General features: G+C 44.6%; 1 protein-coding gene across 1 annotated transcript in view; it reads right to left on the bottom strand.

The window, feature by feature from the left end:
* Positions 1-20668, bottom strand: part of VAT1L (vesicle amine transport 1 like) — a 171420-nt gene extending 150752 nt beyond the window's left edge. The window contains exon 1 of the mRNA XM_012437497.3: positions 20397-20668. Within this exon, the coding sequence (XP_012292920.1) occupies positions 20397-20629 (233 nt within the window). The 5' untranslated portion in view covers positions 20630-20668. The remainder of the gene's footprint in view (positions 1-20396) is intronic.
* Between the last annotated feature and the right edge of the window lie 3820 nt (positions 20669-24488).

Below are 24488 nucleotides of genomic sequence, written 5' to 3'. Positions count from 1 at the left end.
TTACTAAAATCAAGAATTTTAAGATTCAGGGATGGTCGGGCACGGTGGCTATGCTTGTAATCTCAGAACTTTGGGAGGCCGAGGAGGGTGGATTACCTGAGGTCAGCAGTTTGGGACCAGCCTGGCCAACATGGTGAAACCTCATCTCTACTGAAAATACAAAAATTAGCCGGGTGTGGTGGTGCGCACCTGTAGTGCCAGCTACTTGGGGGGCTGAGGCAGGAGAATTGCTTGAACCCGGGAGGAGAGGTTGTAGTGAGCCGAGATTGCACCACTGCACTGCAACCTGGGCAGCACAGCAACACTCTGTCTCAAAAAAAAAAAAAAAAAAAAAAAATTCAGGGACTAGAAGACTAAAAGGAAAAGTGAAGGGAAACAGATGCAGGTGCTTGGTTTTCGTCCCTGTGCTGCCATCAGTTAGCGGTGGAGCTTGGCTGAGTCCTGAGGTCTTCTCCAGCTCCCAAAGTCTGTTTGTTTGATGGTCCTTTATCCTGTGGGCTCTGTTTCAAATATTATCAAAATCAAAGCTTAGATTGAGAGGGTGGCCTTGAGAAAAAGACACTGACTTGCATGCTTAGACTCTGTATAGGTGTTAAAAGCTAGCCTTGGGTTCTATACTTTCTTTTCTGTTATCTAATAAGTGAGGAATATCACCCTGTAAAATCTCCTGAGAGACGTGTAGCTGCCTTTACTTTTGTCCTACCAAAGTCAACAAACATTGCTCCCAGGATGATACTGCTACATGTTAGGTATTAAGGGATGGAGTGTTTCAATCTCTATTTTGTGCAAAAGGAAGGTGAGACTTAGAGAGACTAGAGTACCTTGTCCAGGGTTATAGAGTTGGTACCGGAACTGGGAATCTAAGCTCTTTTTACATGACTGCCAAGCCTGAGCTCTGTATACCAGGCTGGAGTGCAGTCATTCTGTCATCTAGAAACCATGGCAGGCTGTTATGTCTTCTTGTCCCCAAAGCCTATCATTTGGAATTTTTTTTTGGTTATGCTAACAATATCAAATGAAGACACACTTCATTTCTTAAAAGACATTACTAAGTGGATAACAAAAGAATCAGCCCAGCTATAGTTTATTAGTTTTCCAATTTGAGGTGAAAATTGACTCAGAAGAAGGAGTTTAGCAAGGAGGATACAGGTAGCATTGAGATGCTCCCTTGCCCTTTATTCTCCTGGTAAAGGAAGGCAGGGGTTGCTCTTATGAAAAGATCTTAGGCCTCTTGCTATCCTGTTCCTTCCTCACATTGTCAGTATCCTCAGCAGCAATCACAAAAATCCAGTGTCAGATCATTAAGCAAATATCTCTCTTCCAAAGCCTACTTCTCTATTGATGCAGATTATAGAACCCCATCCTATATTTTCATATTACACTCAATAGAAATCCCAAGTCTTGCTCTGTTATTAGCTCAATTAAGAGACAGATTGCTAAAGAATCTTCAGAAACCCATTGTTTTATTATATTGGTGCAAAAGTAATTGTGGTTTTTGCCATTACTTTTAATACTTACTGTTGAGATTTTGTTAATCATGTAATTTGTTACAACATATATTTATAACTTTATGAAGACAGTACTTTTTCCTCAAATCTCAGCACAAGGATTGGCTTTATGAATCTTATAGGGCCAGTACAGTATAAACACTGGTTGTGTTTCTTTCTTTGCATTGGCTGTTAGGAAGCTCTAAGCTAAATTTGTCAGTCATTCTCTATATCATCTTTTTGTTGTTGTTGTTTTTGAGACAGATCTAGCTCTGTCACCCAGGCTGGAGTGCAGTGGTGTGAACATGGCTCACTGCAGTTTTGACCTCCTGGGTTCAAGTGATCCTCACACCTTGGCTTCCCAAAGTGCTGGAAAGTGCCAGGCCACTGTCCCTGGCCTCTATAGCATCTCAATACTCAACTTCATCTTCACCTCGGAATACTTTGGAGTTTCCATTTTTTTAAATCCTTACATTCCATTACCAGTATTACTAGTACTGTGAGTCGTTCTCAAACTTTATTCATCAGAATTTCTAGCAGGGCTGGTTAAAACACAGATTGTTGGGCCCCATCTCTAAGTTCTGGACTCAAGTAGAACTGGGGCGAGGTCTCAATGTTTTCATTTCTAAGTTTCTAAGTTATGCTGATGTTGCTGATCTGAGAACCACATTTAGAGAATCACTGATTTTTTTTTTATTTTGTAAGCTGATCTGAGAACCACATTTAGAGAATCACTGATTTTTTTTATTTTGTAAAGCTAATTCAAATCTTTTCCCAAGTGAGACAGTAAAAATTAAATGGTTAAATAGAAAGCAAATGAAAAGATCTAGGGCAGTTGAATTTTTTATCCTAGTCCAGAGGATTATAGTTATCCTTGCTAGATTTGGTGTTTTTAGATTAAGTCCATCATTCTAATTTGTCTGTTTCTTGAATCCTCATTCTTTTATCAAAAAAATTAATTCTCCCTCCAGACTTTGTATCCTCCGAAAATGTGGTTATCATGGCTTCTACATCCAACTTGCTTATAAAAATATCAGATAGGCTGCCCCATTCCTGGGTTACTAAGGATGTTCATGAAGACCATGAAAGATGTCATGGAGGAAATTTAAAACACAAGACTAGCTGACATGCTTTCTTCTAATCCTGAGCGCTCACGATTCTATGAAATAGCTCCAAGACACCTTGAAGTTGTGTGCAGTAAACTCAATAAAGACTGTGAGCCCTCTTTCTTTGTAGACGATGGCAGTAGAACCCCTCCCTCTGTCCATAGCATCAGTTGCTGAGAAGAGAGGGTGGACTTGAGTACAATCATTTTTTTAATGCATGTCAGGATCATCATGACATTTATTTTTTTCTGAATGTGCACATCCTGGCCCCAGCTCTGAGAATCTCTTCAGTGAAAGCACACACTCTCATGTGCTGTTGGAGTTGCAAAGGACCACTTGAGTAGCCCAATGTCAGCTGTTCCCATGGAAAAAAAAGGATGGACACTTTCTGAGAGGGCTTGCCTACAGGGCTTTGTGACTGTTGGAGGCATCTCCATGAAGCAAACAGAAATCTGACCATTCTAATTTATCTGATGATGGAGGATGGTAAGGAAAAGAACTGATTTGTGGCTAGTAATTGTCATAGGTAACTTTTTTTTTTTTTTTTTTTTGAGGTAGAGTCTTGCTCTGTCACCCAGGCTGGAGTGCAGTGGCACAATCTTGGCTCACTGCAACCTCTGCCTCTGGGTTCAAGTGATTCTCCTGCCTCAGCCTCCTGAGTAGTTGGGACTACAGGCATGCACCACCACACCCAGATAATTTTCCTATTTTTAGTAGAGATGGGGTTTCTCCATATTAGCCAGGCTGGTCTCAAACTCCTTACCTAAGGTGATCCACCCACCTCGGTCTCCCAAAGTGCTGGGATTACAGGCATGAGCCACCACACCCGGACATAATAGATAACTTTTATGGGGTGCTTTCTATGTATCAGGCATGGTGTTAAGTGTCATTTCATTTTACAACAACCACAAACAAAGCTAAGAGATCAACAACATTACCCCCATTTTACAGCGAACAAAACCAAGGCACACTGAGGTTTACAAAGTATCGGATTTACCTGGTTTACATTGCTTGTGAAAGGGCCTGTGCTCTCGACTACTGTACTTTGCTCTCCTAGAGAAAGATGATCACTCAGTTTTCCCAGTTACAAAGACAGGACCTCTCCACTCAACTGGCACATTGAGCACTCACTGTATACTATGCCGTATACTAGGCAGTGGATGCCCAAAGTTAACAAGGGGCTCCAAATTCTCATGGGGAAACAGAATCGTAAAAGCTGATCACAATACGATGATGAGTGGTCTTCTAGAACAACGGTCTCCAACCTTTCTGGCACCAGGGAGCAGTTTTATGGAAGACATCTTTTTTTTACATGGAGCAGGGGCGTGGGGATGGTTTCGAGATGATTCAAGCACATTACGTTTCTTACGCACTTTATTTCTATTATTATCACAGTGTAATACACAATGAAATAATTACACATCTCAGCATCATGTAGAATCAAGTGGGAACCCAGAGCTTGTTTTCCTGCAACTAGATGGTCCCATCTGCGGCTGATGGGAGACAGTGACAGATCATCGGGCATTAGGTTCTCATAAGAAGTGCACAGCCTAGATCCCTCGCATGTGCAGTGCGCAATAGGGTTCATGCTCCTGTGAGAATCTGATGCTGCCACTGATCTAGCAGGAGGTGGAGCTCAGGGGGTAACATGAGTGATGGGGAATGGTTCCAAATAGAGATGAAGCTTCACTCGCTTGCCCGCTGATCACCTCCTGCTTGGTGGCCCAGGTCCTAACAGGCCACGGACCAGTACTGGTCCATGGCCCAGGGAGCCCTGTTCTAGAGTGTAGGCAAGTACTCATGTAGCCACTACGGAACATGCTAACGTACTATATAACCATGAAGTCCAAACATCAACCTCCAGAAAATTCTCCCCAAAGATTTATTCCTAGTCCTCCTCTGCAATCACCAAAGCTAAGTTTAAATCTTTAGCTTTAGCTATCTGGCTCCTCCTCAAGTGGGTTGCTTGACCTTGGCCCTTAGTTTTTTCATCTCAACAATGGGATAGTAACACACCCACCTTATGGGGTGTTGTGTGGATTGCATGTGACATTGTATGTAAAACAGAGTACCTCGTACAGTAAATGCTCAATAAGTATGAGCTGCTATCTGCATCACTGTCATCACTATAACACAAAGAAAATGCTATAGGTCAGGCTCCCCGGAAAACAGACTCCGAGACTGAGATTTGCAGCAAGAGGTCTGATAGGGAGAGTTCTAGAGGACAGCGGGATGGGAAGGAGGGAAGCTGGATCGGGGAGAGGGAGAAGTTGAACTCTAACATACTAGTGAAGGGGTCTCAGTTCATCCTTGGAAAGTTCCAGACATAGCATGGTTCCTTGAGTAATTCTGAATCAAGGCAAAGGGGACTGGGCCTTTGTACCCCTGCATCAACTGGTCGGGAACAAGGGCTGCCCCCAGGGAGAGAGTGCAGACTTGGGCAAGGAGACTTCCTTTTGCTGAGAACAATTCCTCAGGAGAAACCAGCTGTGAGCTGTCAGCTGCCATCACTCCTGGTAGCTGGGGCAGTGAGCTCAGATTCTAAAAGGATGCTTTGGGGTGGTGCACACGAGCGCATCCGCTACAAAGAGAGTGGTGTCATCTCTCCTTTCAGGGTTTATTCCCTTGTAATCACAGAGCAGCTGTCGCTGATGGTGAATTTTTACGAGACTACGTTTCACGGTGGTCCCTGAGGAGGAAAGATCTAGTGTTTCTTATAATGAATGGTGCAAAGGCAGGAAAAAGAATGAGATCTTTAAATAAAAACCTGAAAGAATTGAGAGGAAAGGGAAAAAACCTGCTGCGGTCAGGTGCTTCTCACAAGTATCCCTTAGGAATGGGCGTGCCTCTTGCTCCCAGTCTCTCAGCCTCTCGGCCCCATCCTGCCTTTCCATGGAGGGGAGAAGACAGCAGAGTGGCCACGGCTTGATTTCTCCCTGGCGCCACCAAGGACCAGCGTCCCCATGGAGAAATAGTCCATTTTTGTTATGACATGACAGCCGTTTCCTAAGATATGTCTGCTGATAAAAGTAAGGTTTAGTAAAAACGGTTGTTCCTATAGAAAAAAAGAAAATGAAGATTAGAAAAATAAAAAGATCAAGACATTAAAAAAAAAAAGGGCGGGGGGCAGAGGCCATGCGCAGTGGTTCACACCTATAAGCCCAGCACTTTGGGAGGCTGAGGTGGACGGATTACCTGAGGTCAGAAGTTTGAGATCAGCCTGACCAACATGGTGAAATCCCCTCTCTACTGAAAACACAAAAATTAGCCCGGCATGGTGGCACGTGCCTGTAATCTCAACTACTCAGGAGGCTGAGGCAGGAGAATTGCTAGAACCTGGGAGGTGGAGGTTGCAGTGAGCTGAGATGGGGTCAGTGAAATCCAGCCTGGGTGACAGAGCAAGACGCTATTTAAAAAAAAAGATGGAGACTAAGGAAAAAGAAAACAGGAAAAGGAACAAGTAGATAAACTACCAAATAGATAAACTGCCAAAATACATGCTGCATTGGTAAACTGCTTGGGGAAAATCTATGAACAATCGCACTCAGGGCTTTCTAGGTGTCTGTGGGAAGTCGGAGGTCACAATGCTGGTGGAGAGGCAGGCATTAGGGAAAACACCATTGAATTCCCAATAGGAAGCTTTCACCAGCCCCCCGCCTGGGAACTTTAACCAGCCCCGCATTCATGGCTGCCAGTTCTGGGCAGAGCCAAGCAGACCTCAGGTAAGGCTTTGTGCCGAGCAAAAGCAGCAAGGGAAGGGCGCTCTTTGCTTATTCTCCTCTCGTCTTGCTGATAATATGTTCATCAAAGCACTTAACTCCCAACCCACGTGGGGTCAAAGAAGCAGATGTTTGATTCATTTTCTCATTGCCCCAGAACTGAAGCTTTTGTTTTTGTTTTTAATCTCAATTGAAAACTTGGAAATGCCTAGGAAAATAGGCATTGATCTTAGAAAATCTAGGGCACAAATCTTCTTTTTTCTTTTTTGATTTGCTCAAGCGCCCGTTTTGTTATTTCAAGACTGTGAGAACAGACTGACATAAATTTGCTAGGGAAGAGAAAGCTCGCAGTGGCCAAAGCAAGGACACCGTTTATGCAAATCTCGGATGGCAGCTCTTATTTGAGAACAGCCCGAACTGTCTCGGATCGGTCTTAGGATTCACCTGAAGAATCCACCTGTGTTCAATCAGAGGCTGGAACGGGTACAGTGGGAGGCTTAGGCTCCCCTCCCAAATAGCTGGCCCGTGGCTCTTGACACCAGTCCCCTTGGTGAACAGTTCCACATAACCCCGCCCACCCTCTCTGACCACTGTTTTAAGGTAAGCAAGCCACTGCAGCCATGGGAGACACATAAGAGTTTTCCGACCCATTTGTTTTCATTCATCATTTACCACTTTACATGAGTAGTGGTGCTGTTGCCCCACCGAGATCCCTTTCTCCATCACCTATGCTGGGAGAAAACTGGGAGAAAAAGTTCTCTTTGCACTGGGAGTTGATACATTTGTACACAGCAGCTGGGGCTAAAGATCACCACCTTTTCCAGCCTCGGGAAGGAAGCTCATTGTAGCAAAAGCACAGGAAGCTAACCCATGAGGAGAGAGAGGATACAAGATGGAAGGGAAAGGAGAGGGGTAAGCCTAGAATCCCAGGGGCAAGCTCATCACGATGGCCAGCATGGCTGAAATAGAGAGGGAGGTGAGGGAGGAAGTGACTTGGCAGTGATGGCAAGGGTAAGACAGCTTGGGATACAGTTGTATGAGTTATTTGTTGCTACAGTGTCTGAGAAAAGAAATACATTCAGATCATATATCCAAATTAGTATTCAAAACACACCTCAGTAGTATTTCCAATAGAGAACAAAACGGCCAAGGAGACATATTGAGAATCTAAATGTCTCGAGCCAGTTTTCAGCAGAGACAGAAAAGCAGGGTCCGAAAGGGTCCGAGACAAGCATTCCTTGATGCTGAGACTAACTCTTTTGACTTTGAGACCCGGAGTTATTTACTCTCAGCCTCTCCTTGGGACACAGCAGGAGGTATTTATTCATAAGGTTCCTGAAAAGGTTAACATCTTCATGCTCCATGATTGATGTCGACCACGGCATTGACTCCAAACAGGTGCTCAGCAGTGACTGGTTGCATAGAGCATTTAATGTCACCCAATTTAAATTCAGCAGACCCCTCTGAGTGTTTTGGGGATTGGCTAGGCACTAATGTCACAACAGTGACAATGACATCTCTGCTTTCCAGGACTCAGAGATCAACAAAGGAACAGCTATGCAGCATGACAGTTCCACATGAGGAGGCTGTACAAGAGTCACAGCTAGCTTAGAGAGGGTAGTTCTTAACTCACGTGACTGGGATCAGGTTCTTCTCACAGGAAGTATCACTGAATGGGCGTGCCCCTTGCTCCTGTTCTCTCAGCCTCTCCAGCTCCATCTCACCTCTCCATGGAGGGGAGAAGATAGAGTGATCATGGTTTGATTTCTCCTCGGAGCCAAAGAAGGACAGGGTCCCCGTGGAGAAACAGTCCATTTTTGCTACAACACGACAGCTATTTCCTAAGACATTGCTGCTGATAAAAAAGAATGTTTAGTAAAATGATTGTTTCAACAGGAAAAAACAGGAGGTGAAGACTTGAACAGCCATGTCCAACAGAACACGCTGCCATGATGGAAATGTTCTGTCCCTCCTGCTGTCCAGTGTGGTGGCCACTTGGCCACATGTGGTATTGAACACTTGAGACGTAACTAGTGTGACTAAGGAACTGAACTTTTAATTTTAGTTAAGTCATATTTTAGTCTAATGGAGCATAAGAAGGAGGCAATAGCAGCATCCTACCCTATTATCTTCCCTGTAAACTATGAGCAACTTTAGGGCCAGGTCTTGTCTTAAAATCCACCTTTCAATGTTCAGTGCTTAGCACAGGGTACATTAAAGGAACAACAATTTCTCCACTGAAGGTGTAAGCAGGAAAATACCTAGGAATGATTTGAGCTGTCTTCTTTCTTCCAGCTGAAGAAATCACCTCTTAGCCGTGCTTGGCTGGCAGCCCTGCTGTGTCCACTGCTGTCATGGTGAGAAGGAAACTGAGAAGATCAAAGACCTGCCTGATTGATGCTCTTCAAAAAAAAAAGCAAGGATTTACTCCTGGCAGATAAAAGACTAGATATGAAAGCTGAACAAAGATGGCCAAGAGATGGCAAAAGCAAGGATTGAAAGTCTGGAAGAGTTTGAAGAGAGCAGGAGAGAGCAGCAGCACCTGCGGGATATACACAGGAAAAGAAAATGTTTGAGAAGATTTTTGTCCGCGCAGTGAACGGATCAACTTTAGTGTTTTCTAAAGGACTCAAGCCTTTGACAGTGCTTTTCAATCGTTTTGGAAGCTGGGTCTCCTCCATTTAAGAGCAAACGGGCCCAGCTATCTGAAGGATACAAAAAGAAAAAAGACTAGGAAAAGGAAAGAAAACGGCTAAAAATGCAAAAGGAAGACGTGGAGTCTCCCAGGTGTGCTGCTGGCTGAAGACAGAGAGGCTGAGGCTCAAAGCTGTGTCACGGTGAAAACTGCCTTTGCTGCTCATTCCTTAAGAAGTAGTAGTCCCAGAGACATGGACTGTCTGTCTCTCCTCCCAGGTAAGAGAAAGCCTTTAAATCTGAAAGGACTGTTTTAGGAAGGTGGGCGCGTCGATGGCTGCGTTATGCATCCCAGGTTCTGGCTGTGAAACCTTGAGTCAGAGTTTATTACGGCGTCCCCAGTTGGAACCATTTTAGTGAGTTTAACTGAGAGGATAAAGGGAAACCAATTAGAAAATCATTCAGAACAATCATAGGAATGGTAGGTTTAATAGCCCCCCATTAGCTGATTGAACTAGGCATAGCAGAAATAAATGAAAAGCATTTCTTTCTGATTCTAGATGAGGGATGCTTTTTGTTTTTATGAAAGTGTGTACTTTGATGGATAGTCTGGTCAAAGATACAAGTGTGTCTGTGTTGGGAGGAGGGGCAGGAGCTATGGAGATTGCAGTTTGAAAGTCTCACTAGAGGCCAGGCACAGTGGCTCATGCCTGTAATCCCAGCACTTTGGGAGACCGAGGTGGGCAGATAATGAGGTCAGGAGATCGAGACCATCCTGGCCAATATGGTGAAACCCCGACTCTACTAAAAATACAAAAAAATTAGCTGAGCGTGGTGGTGCACACCTGTAGTCTCAGCTACTCAGGAGGCTGAGGCAGGAGAATTGCTTGAACCCAGGAGGCAGAGATTGCAGTGAGCCAAGATACTGCCACTGCACTACAGCCTGGGTGACAGAGTGAGACTGTCTCAAAGAAAATAAAAATAAAAAGTCTCACCAGAGCTCCCTTGAATCATATGGCTCAGACTATCTGGGCCCGGGGGGCTGCCCTGCAATGTGTCTATTTGCATGACGGGCAGCTACGTCTTCTGGGAACAACAAACCTCCTCCTAAGTGAAGAGTGAGTTGGAGAATACAGCCCTGGATGAAGCTGGCTGGGGTCTAACAGTGGAGACCTGCATTCTGAACATGGTTATTTCCTACCACTCAGGCTCCCTTTCAGTTCCATAGGGCTCCTGTCCAGAACAGAGCAGGGAAAAGCAGGGGCAAGAAGCGTGAAAACCCTGGAAAGTGACAAACTCGTTTGAAGTCAAGCTTTCTGTAGCTTATTTGTGTGAGCGTTAGCAGGTTCCTTCACCTCCTTGATCCTGTTTATTTCGTCTGTAAAATGCTTGGCATCACAGAGCTCACCGTAAAACACTTAGCATAGAGCTTGTGGTACATGGAAAGTACTCAATAAAGGCTATTATGGGGCCGGGTGCTATGGTTCACGCATGTAATTCCAGCAATTTGGGAGGCCAAGGTGGGCAGATCACTTGAGGTCAGGAGTTCAAGACCAGCCTGGCCAACATGGTAAAACGCCATCTTTTCTAAAATATAAAAATTAGCCAGGCGTGGTGGTGCATGCCTGTAATCCCAGCTACTAGGGAAGCTGAGGCAGGAGGATCACTTTAACCTGGGAGGCGGAGGTTGCAGTGAACTGAGATCGCACCACTGCACTCCACCCTGGGCAACATAGACTCTGCCTCAAAAAAACAAAACCAAAATAAGGCTATGATGATAATAGTGAAATAAAATTAATGCATCTTTCCTATTAACTCCAAACAGTGGGAGCATTAAATATACAAGATAGCATGTGCTGCTTTGTAACCTGCATTAAGGGAAAATGAGCCACAACCCATGCAGGGAGCCTGACTTTCTATCTGGAACAGGGAGAAAATGGGGACATATTCTGGGTAGCTTTAGTTTATGGCAGCAGGAAAAGAACAAGGCAATAGGAAAGGTTTAGGATCATTTGCGGAACCAGGAGAACTGTGTTTCTGAGGACCTGTGCAACACCTCCTAGGCCACCCTTGAAACTATCTGTGGGTATTGAAGGGTGCAGTTTGGGGGGCCTGACATCCACAAAAGGTAGGGACATAGTCGTAGAAATACGGTTTGTTTTATGATTTTAACATGCAGGTGGGTAGGCCGTCCCCAGGTATACATTACAATTCCATGTATTGTGGGATGCAATACATGGAGAGGAAGAGAGGGAGATCTCCAGGAGCTGGTATGTGATTTGCAAAGGACCAATCAAATTCCTTCCTTAATACATGAAAACTGGGAGGAAATAAGTTCTCTTTGCACTGGGTCTTGCTACATTTGTACAAGGCAGCTGGAGCTAAAGGCCACCACCTTTTCCAGCCTCAAGAGCACATGAAACTAACTCATGAGGGGAGAGAGGATAAAAGATGGAAGGGGAAGGAGAGGAAGAAGCCTAGAATCCCAGGGACAAACTTATCACGATGGCCAGCAGGGCTGAAATAAAGAGAGAAGTCAGGGAGGAAGACAGTGGCCTTCCTTCTAAAGATCTCTAAGCCTAGTCCAGTTTCCAGCACACAGTAAGAGCACAGCGTAATTTGGTTCCATTTCCTCTCTTGTTCCTTCAGGAATTAATCTTGATCTTCTTGTATATGTCATGACACAGTGGCACGTCCCGCTTGAGCTACTTTTGATATCAGGGTTTGTACTCTTTGGAAGAGACAGGTGGAGTCTGAATGAGGGACTCCATTCAAAAAACTTTATGAATCATGGAGGGACCTTTTAATGTCCTATTTCTTTGTACCTCCTCCGCACCATGAATACCTATTAAACACATCTTATTTGACACACTTCTTTTATTCATTCATTCGACAGATATGAAATGTGTCAACATCCTTGCTAGGCACTTTAGGTGCATTATCTTTCTCTATACCCACACAAAAAATTTTACCCCATACATGGTATTATTGTACCCATATTACAGATGAGCAAACTGAGATTTGAAAAGACTAAATCATTTTTCCAAGGTTATACAGGTTGCTAAAATGATCAGCCAGGATTTGAAGCCAGGTTTGCTTTAGTTCACAGATTCACTATTTGATAACCAAGAAGCATACTGCCTTTCATCTGGTTTGGGTGTATGGCCAGTGCCAGGTTAAGAAATGAATCACTGTCGTCCCTTGCTCAGAAGATAATTATCCTGGAATAGGCTCTGGGGACCATAGTAATTTAGAGAAGTCAGGAGTGAGAGGACCCAATGCTTTGGCTTTGGGTTTTGTTTGGTGAAGGACTGTTTAGTATGTCCCTGGCTTCAGGAAAATGCCGGGGATGAGGCGTCGGGGGTCGTTGACAGGAGATTGAGGACAGACACTGACTGCACGCTCTCATCAAGAAAATATCACGTCCAAAGATGAAACAGCTTCTTTCACTGGAACATCGATTATGTTCTTCTGGGCCTTCCAACATAAAATTCACTCATTTTCATACCATGGCTCCAACCGATTTTCTGTATGAGATCACACAGAGGAATCAAACTAATTTGAGATTACATGCTCACCACCCTTTCCTGTGAAGACTCTCTTCTTTCTTCTTATTACACTTTTTCTTCTGTGACAAATGCCAAGATGTCCAAAAGGCTCTCTTAGGAAAGGGAAGTCCCAGGAACTTGGGTGTCATTGGGGCACTATTTCTTCATGCCTGGGTGAGCTCTGCTGTCAGTGTTGAGTGTCAGTGATGTGCCCACAGTGTGGGATTTGACTCCTTTGAATGAGAGTGAACCAAGCTCCAGAGGCCGGATTGTCTACACACACCCAGCTAGCAAAGAAATCCCTGCGGCAACCCATGGGTGGGGATGCAGGGGGCTGGTGGGAGGACAGCAATAGGTTAGTCAAAATCTATTCCCAACCCTGAAAACTGGATGGCCTTGAAAGCCAGCATCCCTTAAAAAAAAAATTGCAGGGCACAGTGGCTCATACTTGTAATCCAAGCACTTTAGGAGGCCAAGGCAGGCGGATCACCTGAGGTCTAGAGTTCAATGGTGAAACCCTGTCTCCGCTAAAAGTACAAAAATTAGCCAGGTGTGGTGGTGCATGCCTGTAATACCAGCTACTCAGGAGGCTGAGCCAGGAGAATCACTTGAACCTGAGAGGTGGAGGTTGCAGTGAGGCGAGATTGCACCATTGCACTCCAGCCTGGGCAACAAGAATGAAACTCTGTCTCAAAAAAAAAGAAAAAAAAATTGCCAGGTGGTGTGGCTTATGCCTGTAATCCCAGCACTTTGGGAGGCCGAGGCGGGCAGATCACTTGACATCAGGAGTTCGAGACCAGCCTGGCCAACATGGTGAAACCCAGTCTCTACTAAAAATTTAAAAATTAGCTGAGAATGGTGGCAGGTGCCTGTAATCCCAGCTACTTGAGGGGGCTGAGGCAGGAGAATCACTTGAACTTGGTAGGCAGAGGTTGTGGTGAGCTGAAATTGTGCCACTGTACCCCAGCTTGGGCGACAGAGTGAGACTCTGTCTCAAAAAATTAAAAAAAAAAAAAAAAAAGAGAGCTAAGCAACTTGCTCAAACACACATGGTTAATAAAGGGCAAAGCAACATTTTAACCCATGTCTGTCTTCCTGAAACCAAAGCCCGGCACTTTCCAAAGGACAGGCAGCTTCCTACTCATCTGCATGGATTCCCTGCCAATGCTAGTTGACCAACTAGGTGGAAGGAATGAACCTTTTCTGAATGGACCCATCCACCTTCATTCCTGCTTTTCCTTCAGGCTCTTCCTTTTGATCCCAGCTTATTTTTACTTCCATACTTTCAACCGCCCAAAAGTTTTAATCCTGAGGAAATACCTACTACAAACAAGTCATCAGAATTATGACAACAGTGTTGATTTTTAGCAAATTAAAATGTTCTAAATGGCATATTTAGGCTATTTATTGTTAAGCTGTTAATAAGCTGTTAAGCTATTTGCCATTTACTTCATTTTTATTTTCTGAAATTATTTCTACTTGGATGAATCCTATTTCATATAAAGTATTATTATAACAAATCTTAATTCCTGAATCTTTTTTCCCCTCCATTGTAAATTCTACCAATTGTTGCTTCTGTTAGTGGGGTTATTCTTTGGTGGGTATTATTATTATTTTTTAGCAGCAGAATGGAAAAATTGGAAGACAGAAATATGTGAAGATACAGACTGAGGGAGAAGGGACATAAAAAAGAGAAAAAACAAAGGCTTCTGTAGTGATAGTGAGATCAAAATATTCTCAGGGGGCAAGATGGTTAAGTATAAACAGTGGGTTCAAGTGAAGGGGGCAGAGCATATTTCTTTGTTCTTATGAGATAGAAGAATCACTGATTCTAGGTTTCCTTTCCTCTTCAAATCACCAAGAAAGCAAGAAGTCCAATTCCATTATTGGATAAAGACCGGATGGTGTCACTATCACCAGTCCTCATCCACAAGGACTCGGTTGATGAGAGAATGCAAATTTCATTAAATAAAAATGACCCCAGAGCTAGCACGTCCATGTTCTCATCATCAAATGAGGCTTAAATGTGACTCAGCATGGAGTCATCCTTTCCTGTCAAATCCTGACGCTTCCATCCAATACAGAGTGATTCAGAACACATTGTTCCAATCTCCATGTCAGAGCGGCTCCTGGCTTGACTATTAGAAACCCTCTGAGCAATGTCTCAGTTTTACAAACATCTGTGTCACTTAACCTCATGGACTCTGCTTGTTTATCTGAATAAACACAGGGAATATCATGTTGGCCATCTTTCATTGCATCAACCTTACTAGTGACAGTTTAATGCTCTGCTGTTTTGGGATAACTTACACTCAATTTGCCAATGTAGCAATGGCCTGATCAAGGTCAAGGAGGCAGAGGAAGAAACACCAAACTCTTGAGTGGATTCAAGGAGTGGTGATTGTGTTTAATCAGCATGGCTGTTCTGGGTCAACGGTCATAGTAACTCCATCTAGATGGATCCCCCAAAGCATCCCACATACTATATCCCACGAGTGTAGACAAAATGGATGTGGTGCAGAGACGCAGTGGCTGTTTTGGGGTGGGAGGCAGGATGGTACTGTGCAATTTTGAGTCTTACCTGTTGTACTTCAAATCAGTCAAATACATTCCTGGCTCTTTTTCTGTATTCCTGTCTCTGTGTCTGTCTGCCTCTGCCTCTCGGTGTCTCTTGGTCTCTCATGATTTGTGTGTGTGTCTCTCTCTGTCTCTTTCTCTTTTATGTCTTTGTCACTGTGTCTCTCTGATTCTCCAAAATGTAAAGAGCTCAGGAAGAAGGCACACTTGGGTTTTCACATGGCTTTTCCACTTAGTGCTTTGTGATCCTGATGCATCTGTGAATGTCAGTTTTCTCATCTTTAATTGGAGATGGCAATACTGATTTTGTTGAGTTGCCATTAGGATGAAATGAAACAAAGAGTGTATTACAACCAGCTCATTTCCTGGCTCATAATAACTTGCCAATACGGTTTGTTTCTTCCCTATCTCCCGTTTACTGTATCCTCATGACATACGTATTAGAATCCCACCAATCTGCTAGCTTTCTTCTGGTGTGGCCTGCCCTCAGCCCATTTTTAGATCAGCCAATGGAACCATGACTGGCTGGAACCGTTTTTCATCCAATTGGTCTCTTTCCAGCAGTTTCATGTAGCCTCTCGCTGTAAATCACTCTGGGAAAATAAATGTCCCTAATCCATTAGTGCCCTTCTACTGCAGGCCAATTTGAGCCACAAACCAGAGAAGGTTTGTTAATGGCCACTTAAATACATTCCTGCAGCCCAACCTGGAGACCCTCTGCCAGCCTAAAATCCTAGCAGCCCCTGTCCAAGAGACACTCGACTGTGACAAGACTGATGTCAGCATGGCACAGTTCTGACTCATATCTGTTGGGGCAAACCACACACCTTAAGACAGTCCCAGTTTATGATTGTAGCTTCTCCTGTTTAGGAGTAATTCTAAATAGTGCCCCGTCTGCTTTCAGTTTGAGACCAGCCTGAGCAACATAGTGAGACTCTGTCTCTACAAAAACTGCATTAAAAAAAATTCGCTGGGCATGGTGGCACATGCTTGTGGTCCCACCTACACAGGAAGCCAAGACAGTGGAGGATCACTTGGGCCAGGGAGATCAAGGTGGAGTGAATCATGATCACGCCACTGCGCTTCAGCATGGGTGACAGAGCAAGACCCTGTCTCAAAATATGAGTTCCAGTTTGAATAATAAGCTATTATAAAGTATCTATGGCAACCATAAGTAAAAGTTTAGATAATAACGGTTATCATTTTTTGACTACTTGCTATGCCTGCCTCAAAATATAAGAGTTCCAGTTTGAATAATAAACTATATAAAGTATCTATGGCAACCGTAAGTAAAAGTTTAGATAATAACAGTTATCATTTTTTGACTACTTGCTATGCACCAGGCATCCTTATAAAGGTCTTTGTATATGACCTGTCATTTAAACTTCATTACAACACTATGAAGGGGGATGCTATTATTATCTCCATTTTATAGTCCAGGAAACAGAAGTTTGTTAACATGTTCTTAACAACAACATGGCCAAGGCCAACCAGAAGGCATTGTTTGCACCTCACCCAGTTCCCATCTATGGGTAGTGTACCCATCCCCAAACTGCTGGAAGTGTTGGCTGCTCAAGGCTCAGAGCCGTCTCCTTCCCTGGTCATGTCTGACCAGCTCTGTCAAATGGAAGCCAATTCTGCTTGAGAGGCTCCATGTCCCCACTCAGAAAGCAGCCCACAGCCAATGACACACAAGCTTGCTTCCCTCTGTTCCTTGCTTTAAGGTGGAACTGACTGCAGTGAGATCCAGCTAAGACCACATCCTTGCTTAGCTCCTTCCTCTGCTCTAGCCTGCTTCACTTGCTCCCATAATCCTAAAAGGATGCTTTCAATAAGCCACCTGAGACCTAAGACATCCAGTTAGCAAGTAGTAGAGCTGGGACTCATAACTAGGAAGCACTCTTAATCACTCAGCAGATGTGACACGATATTGCCTATACATGATTAAAATGATGGCCTCCAAGTTGTCAGGTCACCAAGCAGCATATACCACATTGGTCTAGATATGGCAATGACAGTCACAAAGAATGCTACTTATCAAATGCTGATAGCAGGCCAGTCTCTTTATTGCATCTGACTCTCTCAACAACACCATGAGGTTCATCTTATTATCCCCACTTTCAGATAATGTATGGGAAGTGTGGAGACATTGAGACACGTCCCCCAATGTTACGTGGATAGGAAGAGGGGAGGCTTAAGCTTATATCCAAGTCCATGTTTCTTCAAAGGCCACATGTTTTTTCCACCTGATCACTTAAGCCTCTTGTGGCATAAAGTATTCAATGAATAATTGGTGAAATCGATCTGCCATCAAAACTGACATTCCAGAAAAAATTTACACAGAAGACTCTGCTAGCCCTCCAACCTTGGCCCCAGTAACAGTTCTTTTTGAGCTGCATTTGACCAAAGTGTCTCTACTTTCCGGAGAAAGCCATACTACGTTGGGAATAGCCAGAGAATATTCTCTTAAGCCAGACATAAAAAGAGCAAAGGAACCACCTTTGGTGGAGAAAGGAAAGAAAGTGAGACTACATGCTAAAGGAAGAATCGCATTTCTTATGGTTTTTCCACCAAACGAGACAAAATGGAATAAAAGGAAAACAGCAAAGATTTAAGGAGAAGAGGATTCAAAACCTAACTCTACTATTGCGTGATGTTTTTGGCAAATGACCCAATGTTTCCAAGCCTCAATTTGCTCTTCTGTTCTATAGGAAAAATACCCATCTCATTGGCCCATGAATGAAAGAGGGTAAATGATATAAAATAGCTATTTCTTTGTGCCTCATCTCTTCCATTTTCATAAAATTTATAGCCAACTGGGACTGTCATTCAGGTTTAACTAATACTGGTTCAAATGGACTATGCTTTATTCTAAGCAAAAAGCATACCCTATTATGACAAAAAGGTTTCTATTTAAAATAGAGAGCAGATAAAAGGGAGACCTTCATCCAGGAAGCCATCAGCTGATTCATAAAAGTACAGAATGAGTCATCCTGGTTCCCAAGGCTAAAACTTATAATCAATGGGCTTGTCTGACCAGCCAATCCCAGCCCAGGGGAGAAGGAGCTGCCCAGTGGGCCATCTTTACAAGCCTATTCCAATCCTTCCTTGTAAAACCATTAACTCTGCTTCCAGCTTGGTGAAAAGAAAATCAATCTGGGCTATTTGCAACACTGTATTGCAAATGTACCCGCAGCCTGGTTGGCTTTCTGAACAACTGGGGTGGGGGAAGTGCAGTGATTCCTCTGTGTGTGTGTGTGTGTGTGTGTGTGTGTGTGTGTGTGTGTGTTCAGCTCCACTGAAGAACAGGCTTGTGCATCTGGCTTTGAAAATCAATCTCTTGGCCTTCATCTTGACATTTATTATTTCAAAATGCTTCAGTTCCTATCAGCAATTATGCCATTAGCATAAGACTGGAAAACACAGACCCATGTGTACTGCAGATGATGCTCTTTCCTTTAAGAAGTAGTTTTATCATTTTCACTCTCTAAATATACACTCTAACATAGAATCCTAGATGCCAATCCTCAATTTGGATAAAGAGTCATAAATTACATACACATACATAAGTAACTGTATGTATAATTGTATATGTGTATATACATATATATGTATAAGTGTGTGTTTACAGATTTTTTTTTATGAAGTGGTTAAGGAAGGAGAATTCTAAATACATGGTTTTAATTTTACTAAGCAAAAGCTCTTCCACCAGCAAGTGAAGAAAAGTAATGACCCAACAATCCCCCTCCTGGTTCTTTCCTCAATCCATTCATTTAGAGATAACTTATTTAGGATATGAGTGCGCCAAACAGCGTGCTAGGCATTGTGAGGTAGGGGAGTGGGTTAGGCTTTGGAGATTTAACTGTGAAAGGGCAGTATAAGCTCTCCTTCTGGGATCAAACAACTTGGTTCAATAAGAGTTCATTGTATAGGATGCCCCGGTTTGCAAAAGCCTCTTCCCTTACCCTGAATTCCCCACAGAGGCCCACGAGTGGTGTTCAGAGTCAAACCTGACCAGCTGCATACGTGAGCAACAAGGCAGAGATCAGCGCCTGCCTCTCCCACTAGCTGCCTTCTGATCTGGCAAATGAAACCTGCGTGTGCTCTCAAGGTGGTGAAGGGGAGGGGACTCTCCTTTGCATTTCTCTTGCCTCTAGATCAGGTCTAGATCTTGGGTTTCTGATGTAACCTAGGAGCTCGGGAGCTGGCTGCTGCTTTGGAGAGCACTGTGTATTGGGGTGGCGGGGAGGGACTCAAGAAATAGGCTCGTCTTACCGTGATAACAGCAAGTTCCCCTTACAAGTTTAACATGCAAACCTAGTATTGGGTCCAGTTCGCCTCTGCCGGGTAAGCCCTTTCCAGAACTTCAGGGAAATGACCTTACAGTGCCCGCACACAGAGACGCTTAAACTCTCCCGGGGAACCTCGGCTGAGCGTGAGGGCCTAGAGAAGTTCCCCCAGGGCGAATGCAGAGTAGAGGGCAGCTTAAAGAGGTGAGCTCCTTCTGAGACGGGAACAGGAATTCCGGGGAGACTGATCATGGTTTTTTCCCGTCTCGGAAAAACAAGAGAATGCATAGGGGGATGGAGAGGGTTGTGCTGCAGCCCCGGCCTCCCCCCTCACCAAGCTTGGATGCACCGTACGAACTCTCTTGCTTCCTAGTTCCTTTCCTCGCCAGGCTACGGGGAAGAAAGAGTGCAGGACACGAGACCCAGCCCTACACCCTGTCCCAGGCCCGTCAGGACAACAGCATAGAGGTGAAAAAAAGATCGGGTATCAAATTCCCGGCCAAGCCACTTAGTGGCAGCTGAGTGATCTTGGGCAAATCACTCATTCTCTCTGACAGGCGGCTTTCTTACCTGTAAGGGGATCATGATGGCACCTGACTCATTAGGTCCCAGGAAGTATTAAATAAGATCTCACGTGTTAAACAACAAACAGCGGCTGGCACAGAGTGGGTGCGCAGTTCTTAATACACGTATTTTTAATTCTGTTAACCATCAACCCCCCTATGCGGAAGCTGAGTTTTCCCCTCAGACTGAGCACTCCCGCAGCGCAATCTTCCAGACCCGGGGTGCTGGGCGCCAGCATTCTCCCCGCTCCCAGGAGCTCATATTCTCTTCCTGTCACCCCTAGATCTGGCTTGGGGAGGCCACCCCTCTGCATCCTCCCAGCTTTGGCCGGGGGAGGCTCTGAGACCCGGGTGAGGGCGCGGAGCGGGTGCGCGTGGCTGCTCTACCGGGGCAGCATCCGCGGCTCTCCCACCCCCTCCCCAGCGCCCGGCGCGCAAAAAGAGGGAAAGCGAGAAAGGCGCGGATACTGGACCAGGCTTTGACGCGGATCTTGAGCTCGCCGTCCTGAGGCTCGGGCATGGCCTTCCTGGAGAGCCGCAGCTTGTTGAGCCCCCCGAAGCCGGCCAGCACCACCGCGCGCATCTCCTGGGCGTCCCCGAGGCGGTGCGAGCCGTCGCCGCCGCCGCCCTCCGCCGGCTCCTTGCCTGCCTCCTTCTCGATCATTTGCTCGGTCTCCTCCGCCTTCTCCACGCCTTCCTTGGCCATGGCGCTCGAGGGCGCGGGACGCACGGGCTGCGGCGGCTGCGGCGCTGGGGGATTGGGGCTCCTCTTCCGCGGGTTCCTCCTGTTGAATGTGGGATGCTCGGCTGTGCAATGGCTGCAGCCTCTGCGAGCGCCGCCGCGGTCCACAGCCTCCGCCGTAATCCTCACAAGAGCCGTGCCCCTAAGCGCTCCACCCCGCCCTAGCCCTCTTTCCTGCCCAAATGAAGTCTCAACTCCAGTTCCTGAAATAGTCCCGAATTAGACTCAGGATCACGGCCCCAAACCCAATTTACCGAAGATCTCTGACTAAAACGAGCCTAGAGAGGCCACCTTGTCATCCCACCACCCGTGGCCCCAGTACTTGGTTATATACGGCACAGACTCGGGCGCCTTGAAATGGACAGAGATGAATGTCTGGGCCTGGAGGATGCCTTCCCGCGACAAGGTTGCCCTCTCTCCCTCCCATCTGCGGGGCTGGGCGGGATAGCCGGGAAATTAGGTGGTTTCTCAAACAGCCAGTTCTGGGTGGAAGGGCGGAGAGGTTAAATCAGGGAACTAGAGACCCGGCTCACTGCCCTGTAGAGCCCAGTCCGGGGTCTTTTCACTCCAGACCTGCAGGGTCAGCCGGGATGCTCTTTCCTGGGTGTCACGAGGGGCTTCCTTAGGACGACGAATTCTCACCACCCACACCATTTCGGGTCATTAAGGAGGTTCCAGACAAGAATCCTGTACCAGAAAGGATTCGTGTTCTGATCCCCAGAAGACCAACGTGTGTGTGTCCGCTCTCCAACACGTACGCACACGCACAGAGTAGTAACTGGTATTTTGTTTTATCAGGCTCTTTAGCAAAAAAAAAAAAAAAAAAAAGAGCTCTTAGAAAAACTTGGTTTTTCTGAAATAGAATGATGGTGAAGAAGGTGGTTTTCCGAGGGCAGCTTAAGGGCAGAGAGGCAGTTGAGGACTAGGTCTCTATTCTATTATAGTTACTATGCCATTGCCAGCCTTGAGAGCTTGAGCAACTCATTCAACCTTCCTGAACCTCAACACCCTCATCTATAAATTGGGTACATTAATTTTTTTTTCTGTATTGTGTGAAGTGCTGGGATGGATTTAATTTCAGTAAGACATGGTCCTCGTATTGGAAAAGCTCAATTTCAGAGCATGAGGCAGGAAAGGCACAGTCAACAAATGTGACACAATGAATGATCTAAGTGCTGCCTCTTCTCTCCCCACATTCTTCTTGTGCCTCACTGTTTAAATGCTCTGATCTATTCCTTAAAAAAAAAAAAGAAAAAGAGGATTATTTCCTCTCCTTCCACAGGGCTCTGCACCTGCTGTTCCCTTGGCCTGGGATATATGTTCCATCTCCTTTATCTGGTGTTAACTCCTACTTCATTCTCACCTCAAGGGTCCATTCCTTGTGGAAGGAACTCCAACCTCCAGACTGGTATCCTATATGACTATAAACACTCGTGTCCCTTTGTAGCTAACATTTATATGTTTATCTGATAGTATCTGTTTCCTTTAACCAACTGTGAACTTCATGTGGGCAGGAGCTATTTCTACTTTTATCCAGTGTGGTTTTCCCAGGGCTTAGTACATGATTGGTACATAGTAGAATATGCACAGAAACAGCCTGTTGAATTAATGAATGAGTCAGTAAAAGCGGATGTTGTGGGGGCCCAGAGGGAGGAACCATTAACTGGTCCAGAGAGTTGAAGAAGTTCTTGTGGAGGAGGGAATATTTGAGCCAGACCTTGAAGGATGAGGTGGGTTCTTCTGACAGAAAAGGTCACAGGCTTGTTCAAATACACAGAAAGGTAACCGGTACAAGGGCTTTTGAGATGCTGGCTTGCTCTACGTAGGCAGAACATTGGTTGTATTTAGCAGCCGTTGGAGATGAGGCTGAAGGGTTGATTGGGACCAGCCTCCGAAAGTTCTCACATACCAAATTATAAAATTTAAGACATAATCACAGAGGCAATTGGCACCATAAAGGCTTAAAAAACAAAAACATGGGAAGAGCATTAGCAGAACTGCATTTTAGGATAATAACTTTGACAGTAAGTGGGTGATGGATTAGATGATAGAGTTACTGGAAGCTTGGAAATCAGTTAAGAGACTTAAGTGCAGACAAAAAAAAAAAAAAGAAAAGAAAGAAAAAGAAAAAGAAACAAAATAAATGAGAATGGTCCCAACTGAGGCAATGGCTATGGGATGGAAGGAAGAGGGCTAAAAGAAGCCTGAATAGACAGAAGTTGGTTAGTGAATTGAACATTTTATTATGAATACAATTGTTCAAATTGTTAGTCATGTTTACATTGTGAGATATAGTATTTAGGCTGAATTCTATCCTGAAACAAGAATTTGAACACCAGTGGTTTATTTTGGAGGTAATCCCATGAAGCTCTGGCTGGGAAGTAGGACAGTGAGACAGGATATTGATAGTACCCAATATGGGATGTATTAATAAGCAGATTACTACAGTGGGCCATTGGAGCTCAAACCCACAGGGGACATTTTAGAGACAGTGTAGAACACATCTCAGAGTTGTCTCACCCAAGGAGTGAGGACAAAGGTAATTATTCACTAAACTCTGCTTGATTGGCCAAGAACTGTTTCTGGAATTGTTAACTCCTTGACATTTCCATCTGTCTCGTGTACTTGGGCTGAGAGAATCCCCTGGAAGAGAACTGTGGATGCTTTTTGCAGGAAGCTATCATTTTATACGCGGAATGATGCGTTTCAAGGAGACATAGCTTTGGCACCAATAATATCTGCAATATGTGTTATTGTTTTGGAGGCATCTACTGTTCTAGACACTTTAGGTATATTTCTTAATTTGATTCTGAGAATAATCTCTTGATAAGAATTTCTATTCCCCCTTTATGGAAGAGAAAAATGAAAATGAATCTTAACATGATGAATTATTGTGCTCAAAGGAACATGCTAGTTATAATGAGATAGAAGACAAACTCCAAATCCACACTCTTGACATCTCACCATGCGTGTTTACATGGACAGGCCAAAGCAGTTCTGCCCCTGACTGACAATACTCCACGGCATTTTTTAATGCTCTCTGCTGTGTTTTTCACCACCTACTATCTCTGTACCACCAAGGTCCCTTGCCTTGGTTCTGAGTGTTTTCCTTCGGCATTAGTAAAGTAAATCTACTTTGTAGTCAGCACACAGCATGTTTAAGAGAAAGTGTTTGTCTTACAGCGTGTTAAAGGGAATATAATTACTTCCTCCAAGGGGATCTTTTGGCTGTTTACAAACCTCCAATTATAATTGGTAGGCAGCTGATTATCACAACCCAGAGGAAACAAACCATGGTCTGTGCTGCTTGTCAGGGGAGATACCCTCCTCTGAGTCCTATATACCACTATTGTTAAGTATTCCCAACTCTGGTCCTCCCTGGGGGAACGTAGAAAGGGACACAGTGCATGGCATATCTCCAAATAAACACAGTTAATCAATTTTTAATTTGTAAAATTGATTCCTTGGACATTCACTCAGAGCCTCAGCTTTGAAATTTCTTATGTTATTGTAGAACAATGTCAAACGGTGGCCACTGATAGTAAAACATAGTATTACAGCTCAGCTCTGTTAACTGGCAAACGGCTTGGGGAAGGGTATGTGTGCTTGGGTGAGTGTGTGGGGGTGGGGTGGGGGAGGCGGGATGTAGAAGACAGGATACAGGAACACCGAATAGAGGTAAAGTCTTTCAGTAAGAAAACATGGGAAATAATCTTAGTATGATTTTAGAAATGGTTTTCTAAATGATTTGGAATGGTTCGTAACTTCCTAGTGAAATATGTTATTTGTGGAAGATGGTCAATGTGCCGACTATATGCTTTAA

Source organism: Aotus nancymaae, unplaced genomic scaffold (genome assembly GCF_030222135.1).
Source record: "Aotus nancymaae isolate 86718 unplaced genomic scaffold, 86718_ANA_hifiasm-v0.15.2.pri h1tg000030l, whole genome shotgun sequence".
Classification (NCBI taxonomy): Eukaryota; Metazoa; Chordata; class Mammalia; order Primates; family Aotidae; genus Aotus; species Aotus nancymaae.
This window is presented reverse-complemented; position numbering and strand designations above follow the sequence as displayed.